The sequence below is a fragment of the Teleopsis dalmanni genome, chromosome 1 (genome assembly GCF_002237135.1).
Source record: "Teleopsis dalmanni isolate 2A chromosome 1, ASM223713v2, whole genome shotgun sequence".
In the NCBI taxonomy this organism is placed as follows: Eukaryota; Metazoa; Arthropoda; class Insecta; order Diptera; family Diopsidae; genus Teleopsis; species Teleopsis dalmanni.
The window spans coordinates 6,225,228-6,244,911 of record NC_051846.1 but is presented as its reverse complement, the minus strand read 5'-3'; the positions used below and the strand labels follow the sequence as shown (position 1 = coordinate 6,244,911).

Genomic DNA, 19,684 nt, shown 5'->3' with positions numbered 1-19,684 from the left:
TTTTTTTTTCAAGTATTACGAAACAAAAAAATATACATATTTTTTACATTAAATCTAAATTTATAAGGCCATATTTTATATAATAATATTTATTCACACATATTTTAATTTAATCAAATGTAATAAATAAAAATCAAAATATGTATATGCATTACGCATTACGATATTGAATTTCAAGCACGTATGTATGTATAATGATTTAATATTACTATTATTACTGTACAGAAAAGAATATTTTTTATTTGTTCCATTGATGCTATATTAGCTCGTATCAATGCTTGTTAGAAAGAAACTTAAACTAGCGAACATAATATTGCAAAAGATCTTTTTTTTTGTTTGGAAAGTCTCTTAAATTTTGAAGTCAACAATGTTAGGTCAAAAAAAAAAAAAAAATCAAGGAAAACATGTCAATTGATGAAACATCCATTAGCATTAGTAGGTGTTATTTATAGTTGATCATTTTAAATATAACTTATACAGCATTTCACTTCGAATTGTGTCGCGTTCAGATTCTAAGAAGAATAGCATATCACGTGCATTCACGCGTTTGATACGTGGTCTGAGTGGAGCTGACGTATTGCCTGTTGTACCGAGTCCACCATTTGCACCAGTGCCCTGTAATTAAATTTAAATAGAAATGTTTTATTGTTATACATAATTATATATTGTATTTGTATAAAATATATAGAAAAACATGAACAAGAAATAATGTATATGTAATAAGATACGACATTGAAAGAATTCTCAGGAATGACTATCTGCATAAACAAAAATCTGCGTTCAGTGCATTCGCGCGGGCAACAAAAACAAAATACATAAAAATTTAAAAATAAAATCGAGTAGTAAATATAAAATATTTTTAAGAGCATAAGAAATGAGAATCAGCAAATATTGTCAATTAATATATATTTGGCTCTAATAAATGATGCAATAAAGTGTAAGTAATTAAAACACAAAGTGTTGACTGCCAGCGCTATTTGTTAGTAATGATCTAATATCACTCTCGTTGGAGAGTGGATAAGGCAAACTACCTATTTTCTTTATAATTGGAAAAAGTACTTTATTCAAATAGTAACAGCAATAAAGAAAGCAAATTGAAATTTAAATGAATTTAATTTTTTTATTTTAACTCAAATTTCTTAAAGATAATTCTCGTCAGATAGTAGAAGTTGGCTAATAAGCGAACCACCTAGTTTCCTTAAAAATTGACCCATATAAATCCATTGTGCTACCGTTTTATTAAAAACCCAAGAGTTAAAACCATTTAGAACCTTTGGCAAAGCTTCTGATGCTATTCAGAGGAAGGTCCTGAAGTTCGTTAAAATCCTCAAAAAAGAAATCCCTTAAAGTGTTAAAGCGTCGCAGCACATGTTTCGGACAGAAGCAAAGCAGGTGGGAGGCACTTTATCGTCCTCACCACAACTGCAACAGATATGGTTGAAAGAGAGATTTAGTCTTCCTCCTAGCATGGTTACCTAGAATTCAATGACCTGTATGTCAACTTATTGTAAGACTGGTATCTTAATGGGATATCTCGATGAGAGAGTTTGATTTCGGCAAATGAAGAATTCAGTGCCAATTTGCATAATGCCAACGATATGCCTAGATTATTTAGGTGTTTCGAGTGCTTTCCTGAAGCACCCCTTCTCGTTAGCTCGTCTGCTTTGAAATTGCCGAAAATATCCCTATGCCCGGGAACCCATATTAAAAAAGTATTGAACTGCGTCGACAACTTATTTAGACTTAAAGACTGTCCTAGATTTAAATTGAACTGAACTCAAGGAGTTTAAAGCAGTTTGACTATCCGATAGTATGCATAGGAATACATTAATTATTATTTACTTCTAGACAAGCTAAAGCTTCTTTTATGGTCTCACTTCTGCCTAAAAAACATTACAATGATCTGGAAGCCTATACTTCTATTAGTTAGTCACGTTTTTATTATTTCGCATTTTAAGTACTGCTAGCAGGCACTATGATATATGCTAAACGTGAACTTACAGCCTACCACACAGATGTAGTACACTATTTGAAATCAAAGTTTACCCAAAATAAGGTTCTCAGCAGGCACCTGACTAACAGTTCTTAGGAAGACTAAAGAGTAAGCCATCGAATTGAAGAGGGCAGGTTTCTATTCTCTGGACACGGGTTGCTTTCAGTTTAAACCCCACCCATCCCCAACTCACCTCTACTCCCTAATTTCTCACACTAATTGCGTGGAGTTAAAGGATTTACTTAGTGATTAATATGAATTGAAATTTTCAATATATGACTAACAAATATAGTTTAGTAAATCATGTCAAGCGTTTTTTGTTTTCTACTTTGTGTAACATTACTTTTTGGATTTCATATTGTATATGTATATAGTATAATATTAGCTTACCACATTGGTTCCTATGCTGTCACCGTCCAGTTTCAGTTTTTTACGTGGACCAATGGCTTGTAAGGCAGTCATATTTGCGTCTCTTTGACGCAGTTCCTCCATTTCAGCACGCTGCATTTCTTTCGCCTAAAGAAGAAATAATATGTAATTCTTTTTTTTTACAACAAAGAGAATTTTTGCTTCATACTCTTGCTTTCATTTTTGCTTGTTCGGGATCTTCAACTTTTGATCTTGATTTTGCCGCACGTAATAACATTTCACGCTCTAATTCTTCGCGTCTTTTTTGCTCTGCTTTATCGAGTTCTTCTAAAAATTTAAGTTGAGCTCGCACATCTTTCGAAACTTCGAAACGAGGATCCATCTAAAAACCACATATTATAATTATAACATATTTTTCTTATAAATATTAGGCAAATGCAAATTGAACAACCTTTAAAGATTCAATACGGTGCTCCGTTATCACAGTAAGTTTTTCGATAATATTTTTTAAGCGCTCTTGCAGCGCATGTGATAGAAGCACCGCTACTTCTTGCGATGACTCTTCTAAACCTAAATCTAATGATCTTGCACGTAAACGTGCTTGTAGCGCAGGCAAATGTAAAAATACTTCATCTTTACATGAACGTATTTGTGTACCAATATTTTCAGTACAACCCAGTATACGTTGGGATTCTTCAGCCAAATTTACACCACCCATAGCAGCTACATCATTTATATCATCCTCTCCATATAATGTGGATGACATGGATATTGATGGTTGTTGAAAAAACGACGAATGTGCCACTGTTGAAACTAAACCAGAATTGGCAGATTTATCATCTTTTTCCTTATCTAACAGTTCTTTCTTCTTTTTACTTGCTGCTTTACTAGTTGTTGAAGATGCTGCTTTATTAACTGTTTTGCTTGCAACGGGTATGGTGGGCATGCTCTTTTCAATTTTAATGTCCAGTTTAAGATCTGGTCTAGATTCCAGCGAATTACTAATACCAGGTGGCAATTGGACTGTGGGTAAAGATGGTATTGGCAATGAGTTCCCACTAATAACGTAAGGTGGCATTGTATTATTTGCTACAGAATTAATTGTTGAGAGTATAGTTGATGAAACCGATGAAGGCATAGACACATGTGATATATTATTGGAAATTGCTACAAGTGAGGGGGGTTGATTCGTTGTAATGACGGCGGGAGAACTTGATGAAATAGCTTTGATTTGGGTCTGCCCAACTTTTACATGCGTTAAATTGGCCGTAGCATTTTTAGGTTTTGTTGCTCTAATTTGTACAGTTGCAGGACGCGTAATTTGATTTGTTGTTGGACCACGTATTTGCACAATACTCTGTATTATATAAAATTATATTAATAAATAAATTCTAAAATGTTTATTTAAATAGTTTACTGTTTGTGTTGGTCCTGTATGTAATTGTGGTGAAGCAGGCAATTGTTGTTGTATAGTTCCTGGTAACGCACCACGTATTTGAGTATTGACTAAACGCGGCCCCGTTGCGTTACTTTGTATACGTACAGTTGATTGTTTAGTTATTGTAGTGTGACCAATCGGTCTAGGCGGTACTCCAGCCGGTGAAATCATTCTTACTTGTGTTTGTCCAATAGTTGTTGTCTGAGCTTGACTTATGGGACGTATCTGCGCTTGTATTTTCTAAAGTGAAATTGAGGAGTTTATTAACTATTACTAATGATTTTAATTCTAAGAATAGTACCGGTAATTGCTGCAAAGGGTTTACTGCACCTAGCACATGCTGTGGTGGGGGCTTGATTCCTTCGATAACCAGTTCTTTTGAAAATAAGGCTTGTCTCAGGAGCGGGAGACTTTTCTAAAATAATAATAATAATATGAATGATTAATAATTGTGATATATATACCAATTTATATTGTTTAGATAGAATTATTTGTACTAATAGGTGATAATAAAAAAAAACTGTTATGGGAGTTATGAGCTATGAAAGCTCGGCATTCTATATTTTATTTTATTAAATATAATTTTTCATCATTAAACAATTAGTTTTTAATTATCGCACATCAACAATAATATTAGTGGGATGTCCAAAAAATACCAGCGCATATTTTCGGATCAATCATAGGCAGCTTTAATCACATACATACGGACAATTAGATTTAAATATGTATAAATAAAGATCATTGATAATAATAATAATAACAATAAACATAAAGAAGTAGAAGTAGAAGTTCTAGAAATACTGTTTAAGAAGACAGTTTATCGTAGACTAAATGCTCTGTAGGAATATATTTTGCAGTTGACTAGCACGCTCTTTAATTAGAGGTTCTTTAGCTAAGATACTGCTTAAGGAGAGGTTCTGCATTTGACTTAATTGCTTTTTTAAAGAAAGGTTATATTAGCTGAGACTAGGGTTCTGCTCTTTAAGTACAGTGTTGTGCATAACAAAAGCAACCAAAATTTGCCCATCAAATAAATAAGTTTTTTGTCTACTTTTTACTTTTCATTCAAAAACTTAAATACACAGTTTTATTTGTTATTCTATTAGCTATTATAAAAAAACAACAAAATCTACAATTCTAAATAATGGGTTAAATAATTCACAAAAATAATGAGATATTGCGAAATGCGGCTGTGCAGAACAATAGCAACTTTATTTATTATATTAAATTTTTGTATTATTTTTCTAAATTTTGTATAAAGTCCTTTTCTTTTTATTACTTGGGCACTTCTACGGGTCATAGGTGATATTAAATTGTTAATAAAACTATTTGGAATTTTACACCATTCATCTTTTATGACCTCAAACATTTGGAAACTTTTCGACCCCCAAAGCGACGTTTGAGAATACCAAAATGTTCTCAATTGAATTAAAATCAGGTGTTTGGGCTGGCTAATCTAAAATTGGAATTCCATTTTTCAAAATCTATTCTCTTATCAGCTTTAAGGTGTGTTTTGGGTCGTTATCGTACTGATATACCCGTCGGAGTGACATTTCTCATCCGCCATGGGGTACCATATGGCTTTCTAAAATTTTTTTGTACACATGTTGGGCTATTATTTGATGAATTTCATGAAAAGATCTTAGTCTAAATCCTGAAAAGAACGCTCAAATTATTACTGACCCACGCCCATGCTTCACAGTCGCTTGGCAGTTACGCGAATACAAACGTTTTTCTTTTTCGCGACGTACTGTGCACATCCCATCAGAATTAAAGATGTTAAATTTTGATTCATTGCTGAAAAAAATTATTTTCCATTTAGTAAGAGTCTAATTTAAGTGAATCCAAACAAATTTGATCTAAATGAAGTATATTAATATTAATTAAAAAGCAAAACAAAAATCTACCTCTTTTGCTTTTTAGTCAACATTGGTTTTTTGACTGGTCTGTAACTTTTGAAACCGGCTTCGAGAGTAAGCCTGCGTACAGTACTAGAGTCAACACCTTTTTTAAGCTTGGCTACGACCTTTTTCAACGACACGAATGGTTGTTTTTTTTGTAATTCTTATGATGTTTCGATCAATTCTACAAGTAATCTTAAGAGAGGCTTCACCCAAATAAACAGTTTTAACGGTATTTTGTCAAATTATATTTTTTTATAAGCTGCGAAACAATAAACTAATTAATTTTAAATATTTTGGCTATTTCATTTGAGCACTGCTATTTAAATATTTTTTAATTCTTGCTTCTTTAAACTTCAAAGTATACGCGTCACGAGCCATGATAAAAACGTACTTCCATTACCTGATTTAATATTGAACTATTCTGTGTTTATGTTCTAATTTGCTTAAAAACATAAATCACAGCATAAAAATGCAAAAAATCAAAAAAATATCTTGCTAGAATGCACTTTGGTCATAGATCTATCATTGATCTTGTCTCAGTTGCTATTGTTTTGCACAGCCGCATTTCGCAATATTTTATTATTTGTGTGAATTAATTAACCCATTATTTAGAATTGTAGATTTTGTTGTTTTTTTATAATAGCTAATAGAATAACAAATAAAACTGTGTATTTAGATTTTTGAATGAAAAGTAAAAAGTAGACAAAAAACTTATTTATTTGATGGGCAAATTTTGGTTGCTTTTGTTATGCACAACACTGTAGGTATTCTGTCGTGGATTTGTATGTTCTTTAAAGAAAATTTCTGTAACTGACTAAGATGCTCTTTTAGAAGCGGCATTGGAGCTGACATTATTATTTTTGAAATATAGGTTCTGTAGCTAAAGAAGAAGTTATAGCTGTAGTTTATTTTACCTTATTAATTAATCCTGCAACCGACTTAAATGTTTTATAAGTAGACGATATACCTACAGCCGACTAAAGTTCTGATATTCAAAGAGGCATTCTTTCGTTGACTGTGATGATCTTTAAGGAGAGGTTCTGTTGCTGACAAAAATGTTCTTTAAGTAGAGGTTTTGCATCTGATTAAGATCTTGTTTGAGTTCAGTTTCTGTATTCGACTAGACTATGCTTTAAAGAGACATTCTACAGCTAATTTAGATGTTCATCAAGTAGAGAATATATGGTTGACTAAGAATCTGCTCTTTTAAAAGACATTTTTTTTGTTAACTATGCTGATTTTTTTTCTCTATCTTGTTTTTTAAGGTTCTGTAGCCATTATGATGAATAAGGGACATTTTTAAGAGAGATTTTAATGAATAATGTTTAAAGTTGACTTGAAGTTTATTATGGACTGACGTGTAAAATATTTATAATAAATAATGCAATTTCCTCATTATGAGGATGCTATAGTTTATACTATAATCATCAAGAAAATTTGTGTGCCAAAATATAATTACAAATAATATTCAATGTAAAATCATAAAAATTTGAACTAACCTTTAGAAAGCCAATTAAACATGGTTGCGGACTTGCATTCAATAGACGTTCCAGTCGATCACAAAATTCTTCCGGTTCCACATTTGCATTCACCAGCTCCTGTATAAGATTTCGGACATTCTTCTCCACAGGTTTCGGTTCGCGCGTCGACAAGTCTATTAAATTTGCTAAAAATTTGCGACATTTTTCTTTGGTATTACCTTGCGCTGCTGTATTTTGCGTTGCTGAAACTGTGGTCGATGACGTCACATTTGCGGCACTCACTGCACTCAGGTTGCTATTGCTGTTGCTGTTGTGAGCATTTGTTGTATTCGTGTGTTGTTGCTGATGTGGTTGTTGCGGTGGTATTGTTTGGACCTGCGTTATTTGTGGTTGCGCATGCAAATGCTGTGTTTGTTGGTGAATTTGTTGTTGTTGCAGATGCTGTATACTGGTCGTAACTGATGACTGTTGTTGCTGTAAGGATATATTCGCTTGTGAAGTATATATATGCGGCGTAGAATTTGTTGTTGAAACGGAATTTACAACAAGATTATTTGAGGTTGCAGTAGATGACATAGACTAACCAAATATTTAAGAACACACATTGTTTAAGTTAAAGAGAAACAACAAAAAAAATACTCCGAAACTAATGACATTTAAAAAAGCAAATATTTTATACTACAAAATAATAAATATTAAAAAAGAAATTATTTTATAAAGCACATATTGTGTGAATAATATTCCATATATTAAATTAAATTTTTTAATTAATTATATATGACAATTTTAAATTTAATTTATATATTGGAATATTATTTTTAAGCAAAACAAATGTAAGATTTTACTTATAAAATTATTAAACTACACATTCATACAACACAACAAACTATGTCTACTAATAAAAAAAAGACACATTTATTTAACAACTTTTTTTTCATAATTTATATGAAGTGCCGTAGAAATATTCAAGGCATCCTTAAGAAACAGTAAATCAAAATGTAACTGAAAATATACACGTAAAACTGTTTTCAACAGAAAATTTAAGCTGAATACTTCAACTGTATTAATTTAAAATATAATATGGAATTATATTTATATTTATATTATTTTTATAATTACAATTGCCAAGTAAATTCCTAATACTTTTCAATACTAAACACTTTTTTAATCAATCAATTTAATAAAATTATACTGAAGAATATTACTTGCTCATGCAATAACAGTAAACAAAAAAAAACATAAAGAACACAAGATAGAAAATATCCATAATTGGATGAAGGAATACTAGAAAAACTTCTTCCGATAAGAGAATAAATCTTTATTTTAAAATAAATATTGTTTTATTTCTTTAACGTTAACTTTTCTTTTAAGTTATAAAATCATCGAGGGAACCAGAAATATTTTAAAATTGAATCAAAATATTGTATATGCTATGTATATATATACAATAGTACATATTGTATATATTATATGTATAGTATATATTATATGTATAGTATATATTATATATATAGTATATATTATATATATAGAATATATTATATACATAGTATATACTATATACATATATAGTATATATATATATATATATATATTACTATATATATATACTATATATATATATACTATATATATATATATATATAATATATATATAATATATATACTATATATATATATACTATATATAATATACTATATATATATATACTATATATATATATATACTATATATATATATACTATATATATATATACTATACTAATATATACATATATATATATATATATATACATATATATATATATATATATATTATATATATATATATATATAGCATTAGTATATATTATATATAGTATATACTATACTGTACTAATCTATGCATATATATACTAATCTTCAAATACAGTATTTAAAAAATTTATAGATATTTCTTATATAATTAAAATTATAATTCTGAAACGTTGATGGAAACTGTTGAGGAGTCATGTTTTTCAGAGAATAAAAAAAAATTACAGGTTTTCTTATGGAAAAAAAGTAACTAAATATTAAATTAATAAGAAAACTGTTGTCCATTCGATATTATGTGATTGAATAATATAATTCAGGGAATTATTAATTTTGTTCTAAGTTATAAATATAAATTATAATTAAATATTTTATCAAAACATGATTATGTGAATTTCTAAGGTACGCTTTAGAACATTTTAAGATGGGTGAGAATATAAGCAAGCACATATTTTGTTTCAAATGAATTTTTTTATAAATACATAAGCATACATATACACATGTTAACCTAATAAGTTATATGCAACATAACATTATCTCATTTATTGTTAATTATAATTTACTGAAATATATATGTTGTACGCATAACGTAAACGCATACGCTCGTGAAAAGACTATCTTGCCAAAGCAGCCACTCTTATTCATGGCATTTACATCTCATACATAGGCGTTCCACTTGCTACAGTTAAACTGACAATCAAACAAAAATACCTGAGCATAGCCAAGCAATACTGGGCTGACGAATTCTATTGTCAGATATCTAGGTTGGCTTGGTCTAATGTGGACAAAAAAAACCCGCTAGTCAGCTACTTCAACAAAGGCGGAATATACTCAGCATCACGGTATTTGTGCCCCTGTGGAATAGGAAAGTATGCCATGAGACTAGATCTACCCTATAATGACTTATCTCGCGGCAGTGGTTCTGAGGATGAAGAGACTATGCTCCATCTCATGTGTCAGTGCACTTCTTTAGTTTACCGACCTGACCGAGCTGTCATCCTGTAATATTAGGGACTTAGCCAAATTTATAGAACTGTCAGATTAGTTTACCTTTACCTAATCGATCAGTCTATGTACGTACCAACGCTTTTCCTGTGGTACCACTATGGGCCATTATTTGAGCTCAAGTGAGCTTTCTTGAGTACAGAAAGGATTTGTTTATTCAAACAATTTATTATGTTGCCTCACTGATACTTGCAGAACGGAATCTTCAAATCAATTGCAGATGAATTGAAAAAGATTCAGGATTCATTTCTTGACTCCATTTGGTGTGCTCCAGTGGAAGGAAAAAAGTTCCCATTTTGAGCTCATATATGAACGGAAACTATAAAAATATAGAGATATTAGAATTACCCTCTTAATGGAGTCTTTTAAGATGTTTGCGGTTGGCATTTTTTCATCTAAAGAAATTATTGGTATTATTAAAAAACAATAAGGTTGGATAGTGTATTGAAACAAATATATAAATATATTACTTTGTTTTAGCTATCTCAAGAAATAAATCACTTGAGTAATTTTAATATAAATATACTGATCATGAATTTTAACACATTAGAAATGTTTTAAATATACTCGAATTCAAATATTTTGGTTTGAGAACACCTTAAATGTTCAAAAATGTTTGAGCTGTATAACAGTAAATGCTTATGTATGTTGTCTTGTTCGAACATTGCCAAGCACAATCATATTCGAACATCAAAATGCTTGAAGATTCGAAAAAATTAAATAATGTTTGAGACACTAATATTAATTTATTATCACAAATGAAATTTACCAATCGATTGCTTGACTACACAATCGGTGTTTATACAAGCTATACTTTGCCATGATATTTATTTTCGAATGCAAATACGAATCATATTCGAATTTGATCTGTCAATAAAAATTTGTGTATATTAGTGAAAATGTTAATGAAATACTTTCAAATATCTTGGGAGTATAAATGCAGAATTTTATTAGAAATGAATTATATCAAATGGTAATGTTCATTAATATCAAAACAAATATTTAAATGAATATTATAAATATATCTTTATATATATATTTTTAAGTAATTACCATGATGAATCATATGAATAAGTAAAGCATTTAAGTGAAACTGATGAAATGTTAGTATATGAATGCTTATCATTAAAACGTTCATTTAAACAGCGATGATTTCTATAATCTAAACTTATTTGATTCACATATATAATATAATATATTAGACTAACTAAACAGATATACTATATATGTTTGTATGACAAATAGTTCAATATAAATGGAGTGTAGTGTAAACTTCATGAGAGAAAGTATTAGACAACTCTAATATTACTTTAATCAAATGAAAGTTCTGGAATACAAAATGATTAATCCCAATATTTACTACAAATTTTTCAAAACTGAATTCTTTTTTTACGATAAATTAAGAGTGTTTAAATAAATCTATACTGCATGGTAAAAATGGTAATTCTAACTACTCACGACAAATATCATTCTTAGAATTATAGAAAATAATATTTTTTAATATATCTTTCTATAACATAAATTACGGAAATATCTATTTTGATTTTGATATATTATAAATTAGATAAGTTTTATTATTATTATTATTTCTAAATTGAAATATCGAAATGTTTAGTGTTAAAAATTTTGTTCCCACGAAAGATTTTATACTTGATAGATAGTTAAAAGTGATTGATATGTTGTAAATAAAGACATTTAAAAAATTATACATATAAGTATATATATAGAAGTATATATAAATATATAGTATAGATAAGAACAATCATTACGAACGCGTAAAAAGAATTAAAAAAATTTGGTACTTGAGTATTGGTTTTTTTTGTTCAAAATTTGCAAAATACACAAGATAAGCTTGTATATTACAAATTAATTGAGTTGAAAATTACATTTTGTTTAATCTGTTTCGTCGTTATTGCCTGTTTCTGTTGATGAATCTGGGTGGTTGTGGAATTGTTGGTTGTGGTGGTAGTGGATGATCTTACAATCGTTTTACGTAGTGCTATTGTAGATGGCCCTGTGATTCTACTTACAGCAGCTGGCACAGTTTGCAAGCGTATTTGTGTTGGATTTGTGGAATTAGTGCCAATTGTTTGTGTCACGGGACCCGAGGCAGAGGCGGTTCCTACTCGTAATAATTGAAATCCATTTTCAGTTTTTAATATGAGTGCAGGCGTTTGTCCGGGATTTAGTGTACTTAAAGTTATCTACAAAATCATTTATATATAAGCATATTTATATTTTTCAAAAAAAAACAAAAAGAAATTAATTATATGTAATTAATATTAATATACATGTTATTATAAAATTAATGGGTTACTTACATATATTAAAAAAGTGTTTATAAGGTTTTTGACCATAAAGCTTATATTAGCATTGCTTTAATAGAAAAATGTATTTTTAAAAAAAAAAAAATTGCGTGAAAATAAAATTCAAAATTTAGCAATAATCTTTTAGTCTTACATATGTAACCCATTAAGTATTATTACATCATTACAATATTAAAAATTATATATTAAAATATTATATAGTTACAAAAACAAAAGAATGTTTACCGCAGGATTTTGTGGCCTTGTTGTTACCATATGGGGCGCGTTAATCAACACGCGCCCCAATGGATTGCCTTGTACATTTTTCTGTTGCTGTTGCGGCGTTGTTGATGGCCGCATCCCAACGACGACATTGGCGGGAATCATTGAATTCAATATCGGTTGATTTCCCTAAGTGATTAGAGCGATTAATATAAAAGTCTAAATAAATCTTATTAAATATATTCACTTTAATTGATATGATCACATATTTAGTAAATGATTCAAGCAATTAAATTATATGATTTGTTAGGTATTGAGAAGTTTTTAACAGCATGCATTATAAGCCTTGTGAAAAATCAGTTTATGCTTATGAATATTTTAAACATTAATTATTATTTTAATTTTAAAAAGTTTATATAATATATATATGAAGAAAATTAGAGATAAGCCAAAAGTGCACATAAAGTTAAAATCCTTTAAAATTTTGAATTTTTGTTATGAAATTCCTAAACTAAAAACATAAAGTTTATAAGGAAATGAATATTATTTGTTTTTTTTTATAAGATAATTTAATATTTAACCCTTTCATGTCGAATGTTGTCAATGGCAAACACTTCCATTTAATGCAAAAATAAAAAACTTTTTTAATTTTAGCTGTTTTAATTTCATAAAGGATAAAACAGGATGTGTATTATTTTTAAAACAATAGTAATTGTATTTAATTAATTAATATTGTGTACTATTTTAAATATTTTTGAAATTCTCCCATTTCAATCTGGACATGAAACAGTTAATTATTTAAAATCTCACTATAGTAAACTCATGTCTTAATTAATTTGATAATTAAGTTATAATTGTTTTTACTAATGCATCTGTTCATTACTTCATAATTATCAATAAATTTTATTTTATTAAAGAAATGACAACAAAATAATTTATTTTGTATTATATAAATTAATCCTTCTAAAGCTTAGTACATAAATAATTTTTTAAACGAAATACATTCATGCACACATAAATCTCTAAATTATATTAAGATTTGGTTTGAAGATTAAATCTCATTGTTAAACTTAATAGTATAGATACATATGAGTATAAGGAAATAAACAGTAAAAATGAATATTAATAAAGAACATAATAGTAGTGTAGTTAGGTAGATGTAATGATAGATTGTTATAAGTGACTTCTTATATATGTATAGTACACAAGAGACCTTATGACTTAAGACCATTTTTGCTATATCAGTGTAAATTTGTTCTATCGACTATTATAAAAAAAACAAAAGACTAAAAAGTGAAGACATAAAAATCATTTGAGCAGAGAATATGGTTATGAAAAATATGGAATTAATATAGAGAAAGGTGCTATGTATGGGGGAATCCATATATGCACTTTTATTATCGGGTCAAAATAATAAATAAAAAAGGCCTACGTCATCATAGTCTTCTCATTTTTACCGATGGAATTAAAGTACTTAAAAAAGAGTAAAAGGTGCTACGTTATATCCAAGAGCAATATTATAAACAGAAATTTTGTACAAGGATAGACAGTAGTTTATTCAAGCAGCAAGAGTGAAACGTGCTTTTATTTCGAATCGATATTATCACAAAAGTATTGATACTAGACAATAATTAACAAAGTATAGAAAAAAGGAATCGGTAATTCATAACAACGATCTCAGCCTCGAAATTAGGCAAAAAATTACTATTGTTAATAACTACTACTATAGGCTTAGTAGGGAGTTCGAATGTAAAGCTCTCTCGACAAAACATACGCTGTATAGGTGCCTTATCATACCTGAAGCATCTGCTTCTTTTTAGTACAAAGGTTTAACCTAAAACGGCACTGAGAGTGTTTGAGATACATTTACGAAATTAACATCGTTTAACGAATAAATATTCAACGATCATCGATGTCATGTTGTCAGAATGGATGAGAATGCACAATGAAAAAGGTATTTGAAGGAACACTTAGAGGAAAAGGATTTAGATTATGTTATCAGAAAAGATGGTAATGCTTCTGCGAAAAAGCAGTTTAAAGCAGAAATTGGAGGAAAAAGATGTAGGAGTATAAGTCGCGTTCTTGGTAGGTAATCAAGTTAAGGGAACTCTAATCGAATTTAATGTACGAGACGGGGTCAGATCGAAATTAGATTATGGTCATATAAGTAAGTATACTAAAATATCAAAATTTAAGATCAAAATCAACCATAGGAGTGTACTCTAATTCCGTATAACACCTACTTGCCCTGCACTGTTGAAAACAAACGTTATAATTTTACAAAAATCTTAATCATTGCTGTTCAATTCCTACATAATAGGAATTTCTATATATAGTAGGGACGAAAGAAATAATATACAATGGCAAATTGTGTGAATGATTCTGAAACTAGCTATCAATTGGTTATTTGTTGGTAGATTATAATTAAACAACCGTTCTAAAATAGTTCTAAGGTCTAAGAAAAAATGTCTAACTGTGTTTAATCTGTTAAGTCTTTCCAAAAAGGCATAAAACAATATGTTATCTATACGAGATTTCGGTAAATCCAGCACATTCGTCACTTCGATTTTTTTTCGGTGCACTGGAAAACATGAATATAATTTAATGTTGTATATTTATAATATGTGAAATAAAACGTAGAATAAATATGGTTTAATTTTTGCTTAAAACATGAAAGTTGTTTTGAAAATTATCGAAAAAATGCAAAGGTTATCGAACAAAATGGCAGGTATTGCCTTAAAATAAACTTCATTAGATAAATGAAGAGATAACCGTATTATAATTTTCACACTTCATAGATGTACTGCTGTCGATTAAGAATAAAGAACAACAAAACTACCTTATATGCTAATTGCTATATAAATAGAATTGCTAGGTCATCATGTTTGTGTGTTTAATGCATTGAATGGATTATGGTACCAAATAGGAGGAGATTTTAAGGGATTTAAAACAGTGTACGAAGAAATCTAAGAATTATAAAAACTAAAGCTTACAAATTTTCTTAGAAATTTCTAATGGCTCTACACATGCTTTTTCTAAAACAGCGAAAATTATATTAAAGCGTAATAATTTAGTTTGAATATTGACCGAAATTCTTTGTTTTTTAAAAGATAAAAAAATAAAAATTACATTTAGAAGCAAATTTTTAAACAAATGAAACTACATAGATGAGTTTATTTTCTATAAGAGAAGACGCAACGGAAAAGTTTACGAATTTTTTTTTTTTTTGTACTAACAAAGTTTAACTAAACAAAATTGTAATTTCGGATTTTGAAAAGAAAATTAAGAAGTTTATGCTAGTTACTGCCTTTTCTTAACCACAAAGGTTTTATAAGATATAGGCGCAAACAAGACGACGACGTCCTACATAATAATACCTGATTTAAGGTTTTGGTCATAGTTACTATTCCTGGTGCACTTGAGACTAAACCGGCTGGCAATGATACTGCATGATTGGATTTTATAACTAAAGTTTGTGTCTGAGTGGCACCTACTGATTGGGCATTATTATGCTGTTGCTGTTGGGCTGTTGTATGGCCCGTTTGACCCTGATGTTGAGGTGTTTGTAGTACCTGATGATGTTGTACCTGTACTTGTTGTGGCAAACCATGATGATGCGCTCCAGCCGCACTAGATGTTATTGTCTTAATCGTTGTTGTGTTGGGCAGTTGAGAAGTGGATATGATTGTTGAACCTGTACCAGGATGTCCACCACCTATATTTATAGTACCATTCGGTAATGCTTGACTTGTAAATGTTATCCGATTTCCTGGCGCTCCCTGAGTTGTTTGACTGGAGTTCATGACGGATTGTGGATGCTTTATGCTGTTATTATTATGTATATTTTCAACTGATCTATGCAACACCTGTGGCAATATATTTACTACTCCTTCGTTTTGTTTATATGTATATGATGAAGTGTATTGTTGTTGTGGCAAACTTGTTGAACCTTCAATAGAGCTTTTATAGAACGTTTGTTCAGGCGTAATATTTTGTGCGAAGTTTCCAGGTGTTATGAATTCATTTTTATTCTTTGGTTGATTATTGTTTGAGGTGTAGGTATGAAGCAGCAAAGGTTGTTCCGTATATGATAAATTTATTTTTGAATTGACCAAATTGTTATTGACTTCCTTACCAGTTGACTTTTTTTTTGTATTATTTTTATCTGCAATAAAAATATATTAGTATCTATGTGAAATATTTTAAGTTTATATAACTGAAATAGAGGTTTTTAGAACTTTAAAGAAAAATTTTAAAGGAATTTAACATTTATACATTTATATTACGTTAGAGGAAATCCTGGCTTCAATCTTCTTCTATTACTTGCTTTACTTCTTGTTTAATTTGGAAAATTAATATTGATGAACTGAATTAATATTGATGAACTGGTTTTTATACTGAAGTAGATGAAATGCTTATTTGGGCTTGATTTCTGATAATTTCTAATATTCTTGAGTGCAGCTTTTGAGTTGGCGTCTTGTAGTTTATATGTTAGAATAGCGTTACGTTGTTTTGGAAAACCTTAAGTTAGTCATGTTTGGAGATATGTTTATTGTTTACTACTCACACATAGTCATTAAAGATATGAATACACTTATATATTGCAACACATTACAGGGAACTGACAGAAGAATTGAGGTTCCAAGAACCTCGTTGGAGCCACTCGCCAAACTCTATGACCAAGTGCCATTCAGCACTCCCAAATGTTACTACACTACACAAGCAGACCTCTGCGGAGTACAACAATAACAACAAGAGATTTTCACAAATTTTATGCTGAGTTGCCACTAATAATTGTTATGAGGTGAAGGAAATTTATTGAGATGGCTTAAGACCATCTCATGGTCTTAAATAAATAATGTTGATAAACAATTTTAAAAGCAAATAATCCAAGAGTTATTGGTTTTTTTCCACGGAATCTCTCATAATAGAAGTTTACCGTTTGTAATGATGACGGAATAGACACACTTCACAATAACAGTAACAGTTAAAATGCATTTATTATGGTGTTTTCTCATATTTTAGAGAATAAATTTTCTTATTCCAGATTCATTGGAATAAAAGTTCACATTATTGGTTCTTTGCAGTAAACATTTTTAAACTTTATTGTAAATAATAAACATTTAAGGAGGACTGGTACTTAGATTTATTATAGCCCAAATTGTGTAAAAATCAAACACATATAAGATTAAGATAAGCTGAGGAGTACTAGTACTTGGCTGTTACTGGCGAGTGACTCTAGCATATAGACGGGGCCATTGCTCTAAGGTTACTACGTTTGCTTATGAGTAATATAAAACCAATAGAAAAATTTTTAATTTTCCGAATTTGGAAAGTTTTGGTTATATTAATAATAAGTCACTTTTTTGATCACTGGAGTGTTGCATGCATATTCTAATGTTGACTAGCCCATGGTATGTGCCATTTTTAATTCCAAATATAGATTGTTTGGTGGGTAATTTTAGTGTAGTAATTAAAATCACAAATACAATCGATCAATTCAAAAAGTTGTTACATTTCACACAAATATTGTTTTTACCGGTAATTAAGATAAAACACATCACAAAACATAAACACTGCAGTACACAATATACACATTACGACATTATAGAACACACTATTTACTGTTTAAATGAAATTAGTAACATTATTTTTTTTTAAAGATATGCTATAAGTATTTTCAGCAATTCTAATCATGAATCTTTAGTCATGTTGAAGTACAAGAGCAGCTCACTGCCTCGTCGGTCATTTGTTGCCTTCAGGCTTGCAGCTCAATGACAGCGCTTACCCGCCCTTATCAGTGCGGCTGCCGCGGACCGCATCATATTTTATCATAAACAATAAAATGCGCTGCAAAAGAATTTTATGTTTTTATCAAAATGATCACCTTCTTCAGTTATAATGTTATTTGTTGCGTTTTTGTGAGACTCATGATCGTTCACAACAGCATTAGTTTTGTGAGGCTTTTTAACAATTACAGTTGTGGCAGAAATTTTCTCTTCAATGTCAACGAAAGCAAAGTGCTCCAAATCTTCGTTTGACGTATTGACGTTATACTTATGATTAATATTCACATCACTTTTAGTATTATTTGTAAGGAGTTTTCCCAAATTTTTATCCACATTTTCCGACGTTTCAATGAACTCAGCAACGTCACTATCAGCAGAGAAAGCAGAAACAGCACTGTTATTTGCTTTATTTTGATTCTGATGTACAAAAAATTTGGCAGAACTTGACGCCGCCATTTTCTCAAAAAATGAACAAAAAGAAAACCAGCGAAAAATGAAATTGTACAAGATTTAATTGAGCAGTCAGTGAAATATGTCAACAAAAATGTGTTACCATATTATTCAAAACATATGAAAATAAACAACAATAATCGCATATAAAAGTGATTATTAAGATAAAACAAAATCATATGAATTTCACAACTTTTTCTCATTTCTAAAACTTATTTTGTACTCTAAAAATATCTCTTTATGTCCAATTTCCAAAAAAAACTTTAATGTAAATTAGTCTGGCAACACATTTCTAACATAATTTTCGTTGTACTATCGTACTAGGGGTAACAAAGAGAAAAAACTTTTTCGTTATCAGCAGTATGCAAGAAAGAGCACTCTATATGCGTGTAGAGAACACTCAATGCAAAAGCGACCTACCTGAGCAAAATATGTTGCTGTACCACCAACACCGAATTCGCTTACTTCATTTCAATCATTGTTCTTTGTAACACAAACGAATACGCCACAATTGATTTTACGTGCATACGAGTCAGTCAGAAAAAACATGTACCGATTGCCGACGGAGAAACGAAAGAGAAGTGCCCGCACACACGTAAATTTAAGGAATTATGAAAATTATAGTACTTATATCAACATTAATAATTTTTTTTATAAAACCTAATGCTTCTTATGCTTGTATTTATATATATTATACTAAATATTAATTTTAATCATATGTATTTTTTGGACATTTTAGCGCGTTAACAATTGCATATTTGAGGAGAAATTTTATTCACTCAATGACATATTTTCCATATTTCACAAACACATTTTAGTGCTTCTATGGTCGTGCGACGCACCGAAAAATTATTTCATATTAATTTATACAAGGTTATATATAACATATGCATTTTATAAAAAAAGCATTTGTTATTCAATTTTTGATTTTTTTT

At 29.6% G+C, this 19,684-nt stretch overlaps 1 protein-coding gene across 6 annotated transcripts; it reads right to left on the bottom strand.

Moving 5' to 3' along the window:
- Nucleotides 1-187: 187 nt before the first annotated feature.
- On the bottom strand, nt 188-18,759 carry LOC119673102 (transcription initiation factor TFIID subunit 4). 6 transcript variants are annotated; one of them, XM_038084330.1, is made up of 11 exons: nt 18,398-18,759; nt 15,888-16,675; nt 12,535-12,699; nt 12,013-12,186; nt 7,204-7,764; nt 4,102-4,215; nt 3,780-4,040; nt 2,814-3,719; nt 2,571-2,744; nt 2,384-2,509; nt 188-615 (listed from the first exon to the last, which is right to left on the bottom strand). In XM_038084330.1, exons 1-11 carry the CDS (start codon nt 18,753-18,755, stop codon nt 457-459), a joined length of 3,786 nt encoding a protein of 1,261 aa, XP_037940258.1. In that variant the 5' UTR covers nt 18,756-18,759; the 3' UTR covers nt 188-456. The 6 variants fall into 6 exon arrangements, with proteins under 6 accessions (XP_037940258.1, XP_037940257.1, XP_037940260.1 ...); XM_038084329.1 differs by having other exon boundaries at nt 189-615; nt 7,204-7,659; nt 11,869-12,186; XM_038084332.1 differs by having other exon boundaries at nt 189-615; nt 7,204-7,659.
- Between the last annotated feature and the right edge of the window lie 925 nt (nt 18,760-19,684).